This window comes from Talpa europaea (assembly GCF_964194135.1).
Source record: "Talpa europaea genome assembly, chromosome: 13".
Lineage (NCBI taxonomy): Eukaryota > Metazoa > Chordata > Mammalia > Eulipotyphla > Talpidae > Talpa > Talpa europaea.
This window is the reverse complement of record NC_140080.1, coordinates 40,135,430-40,150,632: the sequence shown is the minus strand read 5'-3', so window position 1 is coordinate 40,150,632 and position 15,203 is coordinate 40,135,430. Positions and strand designations below refer to the sequence as shown.

At 37.9% G+C, this 15,203-nt stretch overlaps 1 protein-coding gene across 2 annotated transcripts in view; it reads left to right on the top strand.

The window, feature by feature from the left end:
• JAKMIP2 (janus kinase and microtubule interacting protein 2) overlaps positions 1 to 14,051 on the top strand; it is a gene marked incomplete at both ends in the record, with an annotated part of 61,401 nt that extends 47,350 nt beyond the window's left edge. For both annotated transcript variants that reach the window (XM_084252197.1, XM_084252196.1), the window contains 5 exons: positions 3,103 to 3,171; positions 6,713 to 6,790; positions 8,640 to 8,843; positions 10,451 to 10,516; positions 14,001 to 14,051. In XM_084252197.1, the coding sequence (XP_084108323.1) occupies positions 3,103 to 3,171; positions 6,713 to 6,790; positions 8,640 to 8,843; positions 10,451 to 10,516; positions 14,001 to 14,051 (468 nt within the window). The remainder of the gene's footprint in view (positions 1 to 3,102; positions 3,172 to 6,712; positions 6,791 to 8,639; positions 8,844 to 10,450; positions 10,517 to 14,000) is intronic.
• Positions 14,052 to 15,203: the final 1,152 nt, after the last annotated feature.

Here is a 15,203-nt window from a genome sequence, read left to right as displayed (position 1 = left end):
GCTGGGTGGGGTTCAGTTGAATAGTCACAGAGTGATAACTGTGCTTAGCACTATGATATAAAGTGAAGAACCAGATAATTAAGACACAAGCCTGTCCTCAAAGCACTCATATGTAGATCTTTGCAATTCTCAAGTGAAAGCCTGCCTTTGGGGTATATAGATAAATGTTTCTACCTCTAAGTTATTCTAAATGTCAGCCTTGAATATTCCAAGGCTACAAATTTGAATAGCACTCTACTGTATGGAAGTGCCATCTTTAACCAGAGATTAAGCCTAGATATATTTTCAACAAGCAAATCCTGTTGTGACTTTGTATTAAAATAATAATAGTAGTGACCTTAAGTGAGAGCAGGACCAGGTACTGCAGCAAATAATGTAGTTAATAATCTTATTATCTCCCCCAACCATTGTATTTTCATTTTACACATGAGGAAGCTGAGGCATGGGGTTTTCAGTAACTAATTTTCTGTCGCTCAAATGGTAATGAACCAAGGCAAATCATTACCTAAGGCCTATAGCCCTACTTCAAATCACAGTGCTCTTTAAAACATGATATACAAAAGAATTTGTTTTGAAGTGACAAGTGGACAACAGCAAGAGAAAGAATTTTAATAAAATTAAACAATACACAATGGCAGTATGGGGCTATTTACAGAATCCTATGACTTTTCGCTGAAATTTATTTCAAGAGGAAAATGTGTACATGCATGAACTGAGAGCTTAGCCCCTCTCCAGTCTCCATGCATCTTTTTCTTCTCGTGCTTCTTACAGCCCTTGGGCACTTGAGCTTTGTGTCCCTTTAAGCATATCAAGGCTGTAGGTTATAGAGCAATGCTCTGTGTGTCACACAGTTTATCACAGATAAACTGAAAAGAAATAACTGATAGTGGGGTACAATTCTAATGGAGTAAAAAGACAAAATAAATGTTAACCAAAAATTAGAATGTATTGAATATAGGCAATAAACTATGAATTGTCCGGAGCCGCCTGGAGCATGCGCCGTGTTGCGCAACACACGTGCTATTAATTAGTTTTTGCTTTACCGTTTGCCTGCTGAGAAACCACAGGTGTTTCCTATTAATCAAATGAGACTGGGAGGTACGATGGGAGGAGCTACCAGGATATAAGAAGAGAACCACGAGAAGGTCGAGAGGTCGTTGCGAGAGAGGTTATTGCAAGAGAGGCTATTGCGAGAGGAGCAGAGAGAAGGTCAGGGAAGGTAGAAAGACAGGGAAAAGTAAAAGAAAGGAAAAGGAAAAATAAAGAAGTAAACGCTAGTGTCAAGTTGTCTCAAGCCCCTCATTTCAATCCTCAGCCCTTCTCTTTTCGTGCCTACGAATCCCGCGGGTCGGGACAATGAATCATGCCTTACTTGCGTTACATCCTCTAATCGTCACATTATTATTAGTCCCATTTTACAGATGAGAAAGTTGAGGCTTAGCGAAATCCCGGTAACCTTGAAAAGATAGAATTGGGATCAGAGCCAAGGTAGTCTGCCTCTGTAACAGGGTGGTCCCCAGGAAAGGGGGAGGTTCCCTGCCCCACCCAAGGGAGGGTGGAGCTGAGCAGGAAGAGGAGAAGCTGAAGAAGAGACTGAGGAAGGAAGCAGGATGGAGCCAGGAGACCTGGAGGAGGCGCATGGAACCTAGAGACACGTGAAGAAACTGTGCTTGTCTTTTGGTCGTGGACTGGGTAACACAGATGTGGGTGAGATCCGTGGGGAGGTGACCATGGCAGCTTTTATCTTGATGTTGATTTTGCTCTTTTCCTTCCGGGCTTGTCCAGTTGTTTGTGACCCTTTTCTGTGGGTCCCCACTGGAAAATGCTTTAGACTTGTAGCAGGCTTTGGGGCCTTGTTCTGGGCCAATCCCATTTGGATGGACTTTTACCCACGAGGGGACGGGTAACTCTGGATGCTTCATTTAGAAACTAGACTCTTTGCCTTACCTGTATTGTTTCCTAGTTTTATTAATGTTCCTTCCCATTAAAGTTTCCTATGTTTTGTGTTGATGCGGCGGATGGCAAAACCCATTTAGAATAGGCAGGTTTGCGGGGGTTTGGGCTGCCCCTCTCCCTGTCCTATAACACCTCCAGAACCCACACGTTTAATTATTATGCCCAGTCACCTGCCATTATAGTAATTTGTTCTATTAAACCATATGTGGTAGACTCAAACCAAATTATTCAAAGTCAGGATTCTTCCAGGGTATTGGTCATTGCTAACCTCCAAAGCCATATGTCAAAATGGTATATTCTGAGTGTTAGGAAACATAAGTTCTTTTTATGTAATTTAAAACATCTCCGGGCCTTCCCTGGTGGCGCAGCGGTTCAGTGCTGGGCTGCAAAGCTGCCCGCAGCCTCTGCAGCGCTGGTTCAATCCCTGGCCGCCAGCAAGGGTCCCACATAGCACGCAGACCTCTCCTGCTGTGGCTGCTGCTCCCCTCAGCAGTGTATTTCATCAAGTCTGCCTGTTCTGTTCCATGCTTTGGCTTTGGTAAATTCTCTCACCCTCCCGCATTTCTGACTGTACCCAGTGCTTGTATAAATAAATAAATCTTTAAAAAAAATAAAAATAAAAATAAAACGTCTCCATCAACAGAAATGATTCTTCAATACTTGGATTTAATCAGTTTCATATACCAAAAAAGCTGCCATTTCTCCAGTCTCACTGACCTTCTGCCTTTCATCAAGCTCCCTCAAACCATGATGAACTAGAGATCCTTTCTGCTTGGAACTTGCCTCTCAATTTTGCCTAACAACCCGACTCGTTCTTCAGGTTCCGGTTCAGTTGTCATGTCCAACAATGCCACTCATGGTGTCCTCCAAAGAGGGCAAAAAAATGTGTTGATCTTAATCTACATCACAACACTTATATTTGGCACATGGTCTTTTTCACAGTGGACATCAATGAATGCATTTTTTGAATGAATGAAAAATACAATCTAGTTTCTAACCAAGCAATAAAATGCATCAGTTTTTCACTTTAGTTCTCAGTCTGATTCCAAGATATAAGGACAAGCAAGAGACTAAGCAGAGAAGTAATATATACCATGTATACCATATCAAGTAATAACATCAAGTGCTTTTGTCTTTACCCCTTAGTGGATTCAGCAAATCGAAGGAGCAGAGGCTGCCCTACACCAGAAAATGATGGAATTGGAAAGTGACATGGTGAGTACAAAGCTGCACTACCATGAAAATGAAGGAAAATTGATGAGGCCAATGGAAAACAACTATTATCTACCAGTTTTGCCTGGCATTGATGAAAATATGTATCTTCCCATTATTTTGTATATAGACCATGGAATAAAATTCCCAGAAGAATCTAACAATTTTAAGTTGTATTTCCCTAAAACAAAGCATATTGTATTTTTATAGTATTTCCAAAACTAATGCTTGAGAAAATTCAGTTAGTTTTTTTCTTTCTTAGGTTAATCAATTTTCTACCATATATAATTGTGATAAAAATTACATAAGTGATGGGTATAACTCTGATTCTAAACTTCCCCCCAAGCCACCTCAGATCCATTAGGAGGGGTACTACCAAAAATGGAAGAAAGGAAAGGAGGGAGGGAAGGAAGGGGAAAATAAGTGTTGACAAGTATGTGAAGTAACAGGGATTTTTGTGCACTGTTGGTGGAAATGTAAAAACATGTGCAACTACTAAGGAAAATAGCATGGATTTGCTCAAAAGATTCAAGATGATATGATCTTGAATATGATTCCGCTATTCCATGTCTGGGTATATATCTAAAATTATCTACAGTAGAGTCATCAAGAGGTATTTATACTCCCTTGTTCAGAGCAGCATTACTCATGGTAGCTTACATGTGGAAGCAGTCTGAGTGCCCATCGACAGATGAATGAGTAAGCAAAATATGATCTCTATATCCAATGCAATATTTTTCAACCTTGTTTTAAAAAAGAAGGAAATTTTGACATGTGCTACAATGTGGGTGAACCTTAAGGACGTTGTGATAAGTGAAATTACATCAGCCATAAAAAGACAAATACTATTTGATTCCACTTACCCAGGGTATCTAGAGTACTCAAGCTCACAGAAACTGAAAGCAGAATGGTGGTTGTGGGGAATGCTTTAATGGCTACAGACTTTCAGTTTTACAAGATAAAGAGTTCTAGAAATGGTACAACATTATGAGCATAGTTAACACTAATGCACTCACTCTACTTTTAAAAATGGTTAAGATGATAAGTGTAATGTTGTATTTGTTTTCCCACAATTACATTTTTTCAATCTCCAAGCTGAGTAATTGCTCATTACTAACTTGCAGCAATGCATAGAATTTTACAACAGTACTGTCATTAATGTTATTTTTACTAAAAATCATAAAGTGATTCTTATCAGGTTTGAAAATATTGTAAGAGCAACAACTTACATTTATATAGCTTGTGACAGCTTACATTTTGCACAAGTTTGTATCTTAGTAAGAGGTTAAGCCTTGCAGTCAAAGCATGTAACAAGAAGGGTTTATTTCAAAATACCCTTGAAAATTCTTTTTAAAAAATCTTAAGTTACATTTTTTAATTTCATTCTTTTTATTAATGTTGGTTTACAACACTGTAGATATTTTATAGGACTAAGCCATACCTCTTATTATGTATGTTACCCCACAACACACCCACCAAAGCACCAATAATCCTCCACCATTGAGTCCCTCTCTTCTCCCCACAGTACTTCCTTGGCCCATCTGGTAGCCTCAATTCTGCAGTCAGATTTCTAGGGTTTGCTTTAGTTTAATTTTGTCTCTCTGTTGGCTTTTTTCTTTATATTCCTTATATGAGTGAAGTTATATAATCCCTTCCAGTTCCATCCATGTTGTCACAAATGGCAAGATTTCATATTACATTTTTTAAATAGCTGAGTAGCATTCTGTTTTGTCTATTATACCACATCTTCTTTATCCGCTCATCTGTCATTGGGCACTTAGATGGTTTCCATAATTTATCTATTATAAATAGAGCTGCAATGAGTATATACACCTATACACACACACACACACACACACACACACGTGCGTGAGCACATTGAGTTAATGTATTTGCTTTCTTTGGATCGATATCAAGGAATGGAATGGCTATATTATATGGTAGCTCTATTTTTAATATTTTGTGAAACCTCCTACTGCTTTCTACAGGGGCTGGACCAGTCTACATTCCTACCAACAGTGTACAAAAGTGCCTTTTTCTCCATATTCTCACCAGCGGTTCTAGCTTCTGATCTTTTTGATATGGGTCATTCTCACAGATGTGAGGTGGTATCTCATTGTGGTTTAAATTTGCATGTTTCTGATGATAAGTGATAATGAGCATTTTTTCATGTACCTTTTGGCTACCTGTATGTTTTCTTTGGAAAGTGCTCTATTTAGCTTTTCTGTCCATTTTTATTGGGTTATTTGCTTTTTGCTGTTGAGTTTATATGAATTCTTTGTAGGTCTTGTGTATGAGCTCCCTTGTTGGATGTACCATGTGAAAATATTTTCTCCCAATCAGTAGGGTGTCTTTATTATTTCAGTGATAGTTTCTTTCATTTTGAAAAGTCGAAATGCACAAATATCAATTAAACAATGAGTCTGCACTAGGCCCTGCTCTGGACACTGGAGCTCAGAGATAGTCAGGAAAGTCGCCAGCAAAAGCCTACATGCACATGCATATTCCCTCAAAGACTGATGTTGTCCATTTCCTCCAGCTTGGAAGAGGGCCTATTCCTTCAGTTAAGCACACGAGAAATGATCGACTGAGCTTGGGGCTATGTTTTTTGTTTGTTTGTTTGTTTGTTTTTATTTATTTTATTTTATATATTTTTTACATCATTTTCATTTTTGCACAATGTATACATTTTCATCTTGGTCATAGTCCCCATATAATTCCCACCCACCTTGTTTTGATCCTACTCCCTTCCCTCCCCAACCCTGTAGTGTGTCTCTGGTTTATAGTTGCTTGTTGATTTTGATTTTCACTTTATTATAATTAGTCTTTTTCCTGGTCCCTTATTTAGGTTTTCTAAATTCCTGCTATGAGTGAGACCATCCGGTATTTTTCTTTTTCTTTCTGGCTTATTTCGCTGAGCATGATCCCTTCCAGCTCCATTCATGTTTTTTCACAAAGATACAAGTTGTAGTACCAATGACAAGATGATCTCCATTTGAGGCAGGGAAGCTGGGGACAATCATCAGATTTATGTCTCCTGTCTCCCACTGGTTCTTTGGCAAGAGCAATCACTCACTCATTACGTGACATTGTGGGCAGAATCACCCCTACTCTCTGTTATCTTTCTTTGTGTATGAGAGTGGCACATAGATGACTTTGAATAAGTTGTTTTTTAATTATACAACTCTATTATTTTATTTCATAGCATTCTTACAGAAATGTACTATCCCAATATATTTTTACACAGACATACTTATTAGCTAAGACTCACTTTGTCAAAATCTATCCTTAATCACATACTCTTGGATTGTTATAAAAATTCTTGAAAACATTTCTTGTGAATACTTCATAATATTCTTTATGTTTCTTTCCATTGCTTTGCACATTGCCTATGTTTAGACTAGAAAAGTTGAGCTAGTTCCCAGACAACCAAAATCTGTGACCCTACAACTGTGGTGGATTGGAGGAAATATTAACCCATAAAATTTATATATCACTTTCCAGTTAACTAAACTGACTATCAATATGGCCCTTTTTTCAATAGGAGCAATTCTGCAAAATAAAAGGCTATCTGGAGGAAGAGCTAGACTACAGAAAACAAGCTCTCGACCAAGCCTATATGGTAGGTACAGCCAGCAGACAAGATGCCCAGATTTTTCACAATTCCATACTGTAGAGTAGGGCACCCTATAGCATTTGTCAGGCTGTGTATCACACCGGGCAGCTCCTTTATTCAGTAGTTTCCAGATCTAGTTTTCAAATAAAGGTATCCCTAGTTCTTTGCCATGATAATATCCATATAATAGTTAATAAACAATTCATTATCCTTCATTTGAAAAATGCAAATACATGTTGTTAAATGCTGTGCTAATGAAAGAGAGATTGAATGGTAATGTTGATTAAAGAGAAATTTTATTAAATCAAATCTAATAGTCTGGGAGCTAAATCTAATGGTAGAATAAGGTATTTAATAGTGATTAGATGTAGTTTAATTTTGTTAATCTCTCACAAAAACCTATGAGGTTTAGGCAATATTATGATCTCTATATCACATATGAGGAAAGGAAGGCTTAGAGAGAGAAGGAACTCCATCCTGTTGGCAAGCAAGTAGTGTTTAGCTCTGACTCCAGACATGGTAGCATGACCCACCACAACCCAGCCACAAGGAGTAAGGCTAAGTTAGTAAAGGGGCTATGCTTTTTCTCTCCCATGAAAGATTCTGGTTAATGAGCAGTCCTGATGCATCCCCCTGTACCCAGTTCATAATGGCATCCCTGCTCACATTGGACTACAAGTTTGCATTCCTTCTTTCTGTATGCAATCCCTTGCCCCCCAATTAATTTGAAGTGAGGACTCAAGAGAAAAAGAGCAAAGTTAAAAGAGAAACAGCTCAAGGAGTTCCAAGTAGAAGTTTTAATGATGCTTTCCTAGAAATAGCCTGTGTCACTTTTGGGCAAAGGATGAAGCATTTAGTCTCTGCAGAGTCTGTGTATGACTTGATGGGGAAAGGAGAGAGTGGGAGCTGGTGTTAATTAGATAAAAAGGAAGTGATTTCCCCTCCCTTCCTATCTTTTTACCCTCACCATCTCTACTGTAATTGATAAGACACGTGTTTATGTGTCCCAAGACTGAGTGCTCATTTAGAGAAATACAATTAGCTTTTAAAAAATGTTTAGTCCAGGACAAGAACACCCCAGGGCATGTCATTCACCTGTGTCAAAGTCACAGAGGATAAGATTCTGGAAGCTGTATCTGAAGCTTGTTAAAAAGTAAGCCAAAACAGCTGGGATATAAGGAGTAGTAAACTCAACTAAAAAGACTCAAGTGGTCATGTCATAGCTAAAACAATTGTAAATTTCAGAATACTAATAAAAAAAAAAAACAATTCCAAAGATTCCAGGTCATTTTTCAATCAAATCTCCCAATTTTTATTTAAAAAAAAATATATGAATAGCATGAAGCCATCTTCAATTACAGAGGTGTCTCATAGAAGAGAGGAGCCATTTTGTGCATGAAAAATGTCTCCAGTTCCAACTGAGACTACCTTTCAGTACTTCTAATAAAGTATGACCCCGACAGGTATGTAAATATTTCAAGGACTGTCAAACCAAAGAGAAAACAAATTTATTCTCAGCTATATTTAAGAATAGAAAGATGTTCAGTTATTTCAACAAAGTAAGGACTTTCTAAAAATGAAAGGTTTGTGAAAGGAACAGGATCTCCAAAAAAGAGAATAAATTCTCCATCTTCAGAGAAGTTCGTGTATTAGGTAGATGACTCTGATGGGAGCTTATAAAAGGGATGAGCTAAAGGGTCATTAGACAGGGTAAGCCTTGACATTTATTTTACTGCTGTAATTCTAGGAGAGTAAAATAATATCTCTGCCCCCATATACACACTTACGGGCACCTTCACACACTGCACACGAATGCAACGTTCCAACAAGAGACTTTTGAACTTCTATTTGCCAGAGAATCCAGGAACTAGAAGCTACTCTGTACAATGCTCTGCAGCAAGAAACTGTTATCAAGTTTGGCGAATTATTAAGTGAAAAACAGCAAGAGGAACTGAGGACAGCAGTAGAAAAGTTACGGCGGCAGATGCTGAGGAAGAGCAGAGAATATGACTGTCAGATTCTTCAGGAGCGGATGGAGCTCTTACAGCAAGCTCATCAGGTAAGGGTTGAATGCTGCCTTAGTGCTTGGTTGGCACCCAGCAAATGGGTCTTGGAGCTAAGTACATGGTCTGGGGGATGGGCATGGAGAAGCCAGGGGAGATCTAAGCTATTTACAGAGAGTAAAGTCACTAACTATCCTCTTCCACCTTCACTCGAACAGTTTGACAGTTTGTAAGGATTCAATTTTAAGAAAATTCACGTTTCAGGAGCATTGCATATTACTACTATTTCACAACTACTTTGTCACAAAATACTCTTTCGTCTACTACTGATGTTTTGGGCGCGATAACTTTTTGTTACCTTGTGTTTAACAGCACCCCTGGCCCTCTAGCCGTTGATTCTGCTGCAACCCCTTCACCACACCCCCAGTTATGACCAGTGTCACATGTGATTCAAAATGTCATACAATTACATCCTGGTAATGGTGGTGCTACTTTGTGATTATACCAAAAACAGCTGGCTTGCATGTTTTCAAATAAAGAAACTAACTTATTTAAATGTTCAGACATTGTCATATGTCCCCTGGAAACTAAAATCTTTCTGGTTGATTTTAGACAGGAGACTTGAGGACATGACTTCCAAATTCAGTTATCCTTTGTTCTAGCTACCCTTTTTTCTCCCTATATGGCATTATAAAATCCTCTCTTTCTATATTATCCTCCCACTTGGCTTCCAGTGTTTCCTTCTCAAACACAGTTCTCATTCCAGCCACTAAAGGTACTGGATAATGAACAGACCATATAGCCGGGAGCCAGTTACATAAAGAAGGTCTTTGTAGTGCCAGGTGTAAATCTGAAGACTTTTTTTTTTTTTCACCTGCAAATAATTACCTGTGTAATCCTGATTTCAAATCTGTGTTATTTAAATTACTGGACTTTTGTCATATATAGGTAAATTCTCTTTTTGTCTTTAGAAAATTCCTTATATCTTTGTTATTTTTTTTTTTCCTAATTTATCAGTTTTTTTTCTCGACATTTTTGTTGAAATATAATCTCTCCTTATTTTGTGAGAATTGGTTGATTCTTTTTGGTGAGGACTCTCTACCTGAAACAGAATTGAAATAAGGTTGTAAAGAAAAGCAGCAAAAAAAAAAAAAAAGGAATGGACTTGTTTACATTTACATGAGTCAGTTTTAGCCATTTGTACTATGATAACAACCAACCAAAAATCTCTACCCAAGTGACTTACAACAAAGCTTGTTTCTCTTGCACTAGCTCTAGAACATACTGCTGTCTCTACAGTGACGTGATATTCCCACACCTCAGCCCAACACACAGTCCGCTGACCAAAGTGGCCCATGACGGCGAGGAGTATACCCCCGTACCTCTCTCTCTGGGAAGGAGTCTGAGGAGCAGACCCAGTGGAGAGGGTGGCGTATTTTTTATTTTTAAATAAAATAAATGACAATGACTTCCTATCACAAAGAGGGAACATAGTTTTTGAAAGAGGCAGCAATCTTCTGGGTATGGAAAAGTACACATGCCATGCTTCCCGCTGCCAGCGCTAAAGTTCATATTTTCAGAGGAGGTTTTCTGTTTTCAGCTGGGGAACAAACCTTCTGTTCAAGTTAATGCCCCCTCACGCTTGCTTTCTTTCTCTCGTCAGAGAATTCGTGACTTAGAAGACAAAACAGACATTCAGAAGAGACAGATAAAGGACCTAGAAGAAAAGGTTTGTGTTGAGCTCATTATCTATTTTAATCTTTATTTTTTTAATCAGAAAATAATAGCAAGTCCTCTCTCTGTTTCTTTCCTCTCGGTCATTGTGTATCTTGGAGTAATGACTCTACACACAGACTTCACCTTCAGTCAGGCACCAGGATTCTAGCAGAAGCTACCTTCAGTAACCCAGCCTGCACTGCTTTCCTGTTGTGTTAACTCCTGTTCTCTTCTGTTTTCTTTCATTTTCCTTCTTTGTCTTCCTTGTGTTCATTCCTTTCTAAAAGTTTCTTCTCAATTTTTGTCATTCTGCTTTGCTTTCTTTTAAAAACCTTTTCAGCATCTTTTAAAAAAATCTTTCCCATTATTATTCAGAAATAATTATTGGAATTTTGTCATATATATCTGTCATATTTCTTCCTTGTGCTGTAGTTTCACCTCCATAATAAGTTCAGAAATTTAGGTTGACACATGATAGTTCTGCTTCACATCATTTCTTCGTGTCACTTCATCAGTGGTTTGAAAGTGGCCTTTTCCACACCAGCCAGCACTTTTTCTGGGCAAAGCAGAGTAGATCTTAAAGAGGCATTTGGAAATGTGCAGATGTGGCTGGAGAAAGCTTTGGGGTCAGCAGGTATGCTGAACAGTCCACCATGAATAGACAGTCTTGCAGCATAAAGAATTTGACACTAGTGCCCACAGCCAGGATGGCAAGGGGTTTCCTCTGGAGTTCTAATCTGACTGACTGGAATAGCTGCCTGAATCCCTGTGCAAAAAAAAAAAAAAAAACAGTTATCTTGCACTATCTTCCATGGGCACCCAAGAAGAAATAGTAAGCCATCTGGCATTTCTGAGACAATAGTTAGAATTTAGATCATCCCAAATAGCTTCTGTAACTGTCCATGTGCAAGAGAACAAAGAAGGTTGGTGGGCTCCTGTAGCCAGATCATTGGCCACTCAATTCTTAGGAAGGCCAACTCTTCAGATGCTTATTTGAACTTGGGTTAATTGACTTTATTCCCTGTGTCTAAACCATATCTATAAAATAGGGATGATAACGTTGACCTCACCTATTCTCTCATGGGTCCCATGAGGAATAAATGAAGTCACATGTGAAAATTAGGAAACACTAAAAGGGTAATTCAAGTTGAAAATACGTAACTTTCAACATTTCCAAATGCAAAAGGTTCATCTGTAAAATTTTAAATTTGAACTTTGCTCATTTCAGAAATGTGTTAATTTAGCTCTATAGGATTGGATGAGGCAAAGTGCAGGAAACCAGGGAATGAATCTATTTCCCAGTGTTTGGCAGGAAGATCCACAGAAGATAGTGATTGTCTCCCAGCTCCCCTGGCTGTCAAAGGTCATACCTGATGACTTCCATTCCCCACACTTTAGAATGGCAGATTCTCAGCTCTCGTGATTCCCTCTACTGATTCTAAGCAGCCAGGGACTAGCCTAAGTCAGAAGTCACCATTAAGACAGTTCTGCTTCAGAGACTGGTTCAGTCCCCATTCAGTTGAGGAAAAATAAACAAATAAAGGAATGAATGAATTTTTAAATATTTATTAATATCTTCATGCTAGCCATGCCCTTAGTTACTCCCAGAGAAATCCTGGGAGGAGGCAGATTACAATTATGCTCACTGTCAGATTTCACTGTGAACTTTATTTCCTATGTCTGAACTTTGTGGACATTTCTAATATTGGGGTAATTTGCTTAGAAAATAATGTTGTTTATCTGTCAAAGAAGCGTATTCCACATATAATAGTAAATGGAAACACTTCAAAAACATACCAGTTGGCTTCTAATTAGATATTTAGATGAGAGATGAGACCTGTAACAACCTCTCTCTACTTGACCTCCAATCTACTCACCCCCAGGGCTAGTAAAAGTTCTAAAGATCTTTTACATCAGAGATATTCTCCCTTTTGTACTACTTGAACACCCCCTGAGGTTTCATGCCATTTCTTTGTTCATCATTCCCATACACACAGTACAATAAGGTGATAATAACAAACATCTAAACTGCTCCAATGTTGATGCTTTACCATATCCAAAGCACTGCCTCTTTCATCTCATTTGATTCTCATAATTATTCCAAGAGCCAAACACAGTAGATATTATGATATCCTTTTATACAGATAATCAAGAGCAATTCAGAGAAATCACACTTTTTTTTCACTGTTCCATATAAACTATCTATAGCAAATCATGGCCAGAGATCAAGGTGGCTGACCCCACCACACTACCTGAACTGAGAGTCTCATAGCAGACTAAGTCAGGGGCATCTCCTTGTGCCCAGAGAGGTCACATTAATACCTAGCCTTCTCATAGGAAATAGCAGGTGCCTTTCAAGCCTTTCCTTCACGTCCACTCCTGCTACTATACAACCACATCACTCTCCCTCTTTGAGGAATGAGAAGAAAGACGGTTTCTGCTTTTTGGGCTACTAGACTAGTCACCAAGACATGACTTTTAGCAAGATATTGATAAGCCCTGGTGTAGTCAAGAAACATGCCCAATATGACAACACCATACATGATCCATACTCAAGGATGTCATGTCCAACAGGATGCCCCTGAGTGTGACAATAAGGTGAAAGACCTTCTGACCTTGTGAGAGTAAATCACCAATACAACTGATATTTGAAAAAACTGACCCACCTTTCATAATTAGTAGATAGTTCTTTATGGACTACTGCTGCACAAGCATGGTTGTCCATTCAAGTATCTGCTTCTCTAGTCAAGGTTCTTGGTGAAGAGAAATGAATCAGACTCCATTTAAATTCTGTGAGTCAAATAAGGTGAGATCCAACTTGGCAGCAGGACTGACTAGAACAGCATCATGATCCAAGTTATTCATTATCCAAGGTGTCCACTGATATAGCAGGAGATTTCATGCCCATAGAGTAACCACACAACTTCACTTTCCCAGAACAGAAGCAGTCACCCTGATGTCCCAATTGCCTCTTTGAAGTGTTAGCCCTTTGTATTAGAATTCTTCCTGCTATGCCTTTATCCTAAAACCTATCACATTAACCAATCAATGATAGCAATGACTGATTAAGTATATATATGCTGTGATATATTTTGCACTTTCAATATACCCTCCCACATGTTAAAAATGGGGCCAATAGTAGTATGTATGGAGTAGGATTCGTGGCTGGAAGCTTAGCCTTCAAACACCATAAAATGGCATGAGATTAGACAGTTAATCAATAAGCTGGTCTGTATTGATTTTTTTACTTATAAAACTAGGAGACAAATTATCTGTAAGATGCTTTCGAATTCTAAAATATATATTCAATGTTAGTTGAATGCCAGTTCTTCATTGCATTGCTTTGCCAGTAGATTTAAAAAAAAAAAAGGTGTGAATTTTTGAAACAGTACTCGATGTGTGTGTCATAGTGAGAAATGTGGAAAGCTGAGTTTTGTGCTACCTGAATGACACTACAGAAATTCACATGTACATATCTTCTTCTTTTTCTTCTGCAGTTTCTGTTTCTATTCTTGTTCTTCTCTCTTGCCTTTATTCTATGGCCTTGATGTCAAGGTGCCTCTTAAAGGTAAGATTTCACTTAATTTTCAAAATGTGATTCCAAGAGGTATTTAATAAGGATCTACGAATAGTTACTATGCCCATGTTTTATTTTGTTTTATATTATAATTGGGTTAATTAGTTTAAATGCTATAAAATGAGAAACTAATCCCATCTGTTTAGGTAATTATTTAAAAAATCAAACAACTATGTGGAAATAAGGATTTTTTTCTAGTTGCCTGTATTGCTTGGGAAGTTACGATATCTCTGGATCTCTACATGCTCTGATTACACAGAAAAAGCTGCTTCTGTGTTGCAAAGTGAAGAATATGAGCATATCATCATTTATATCTTCCAGCCTGACATTCTGATTCTGTCAATATAACAAGCTAATAATGACTGATGTTTTCTATAACCCTTTCTCCCAATCTCTCTTCATAAGAACGCAGACTATTAAGTGAAATTGGATTTTCTTTTCAAATAAGATCATTTTCAGTGTCAATTTAGGGAAAAGGGAGTCATTATTGAAAGGACAGTTCTATTATTACTAAATTATTAATTCTATGGCTCATGAGTACATGGATGATCACAGTGATTTCCAGTGCTATTCAAAGTACAGGTTCAAAGGCCTTACCTCTCACTTAATCAATTTATTAGAGATGTAGGTGAAATGAGGATGGGAGAGGTGAAAGAAGGGGTTGGTCTTTATTTTTAATAAGCATACAGGTGGTTTTGATGTCTATCCAAGTAAGGAAACCATAAATTGGAGTACAATTATTTAAAAGTGAAGAAGGACTAGGTGCTATTGTAAATGCATTTATCTACAAATAGTAAATACTACAACTAGTACTGTCCATGTCAACTTTGTTTATCCCATCAGGTTATATTAAACAGGAATCTTTTCTGGACATCATGTTATTTAACACTCTCCATAGCAAGCTGAAGAATAGGAGAGAGATACTTTCTCTCTTCATAAGTATAAACTTGTTAGCTGGATGTGGAACAAAAGAGGGAAAAAGTACTTTTATTTGAGAAAGCATTATTTTATTTTTTATTTACATATAAATAGATGATGTGTGTATATATACACATGAATAATGATACATGTACACACATCATTATTCATTAGTGTATGGTTTGCTTTCTCCTCTCAGGTATAG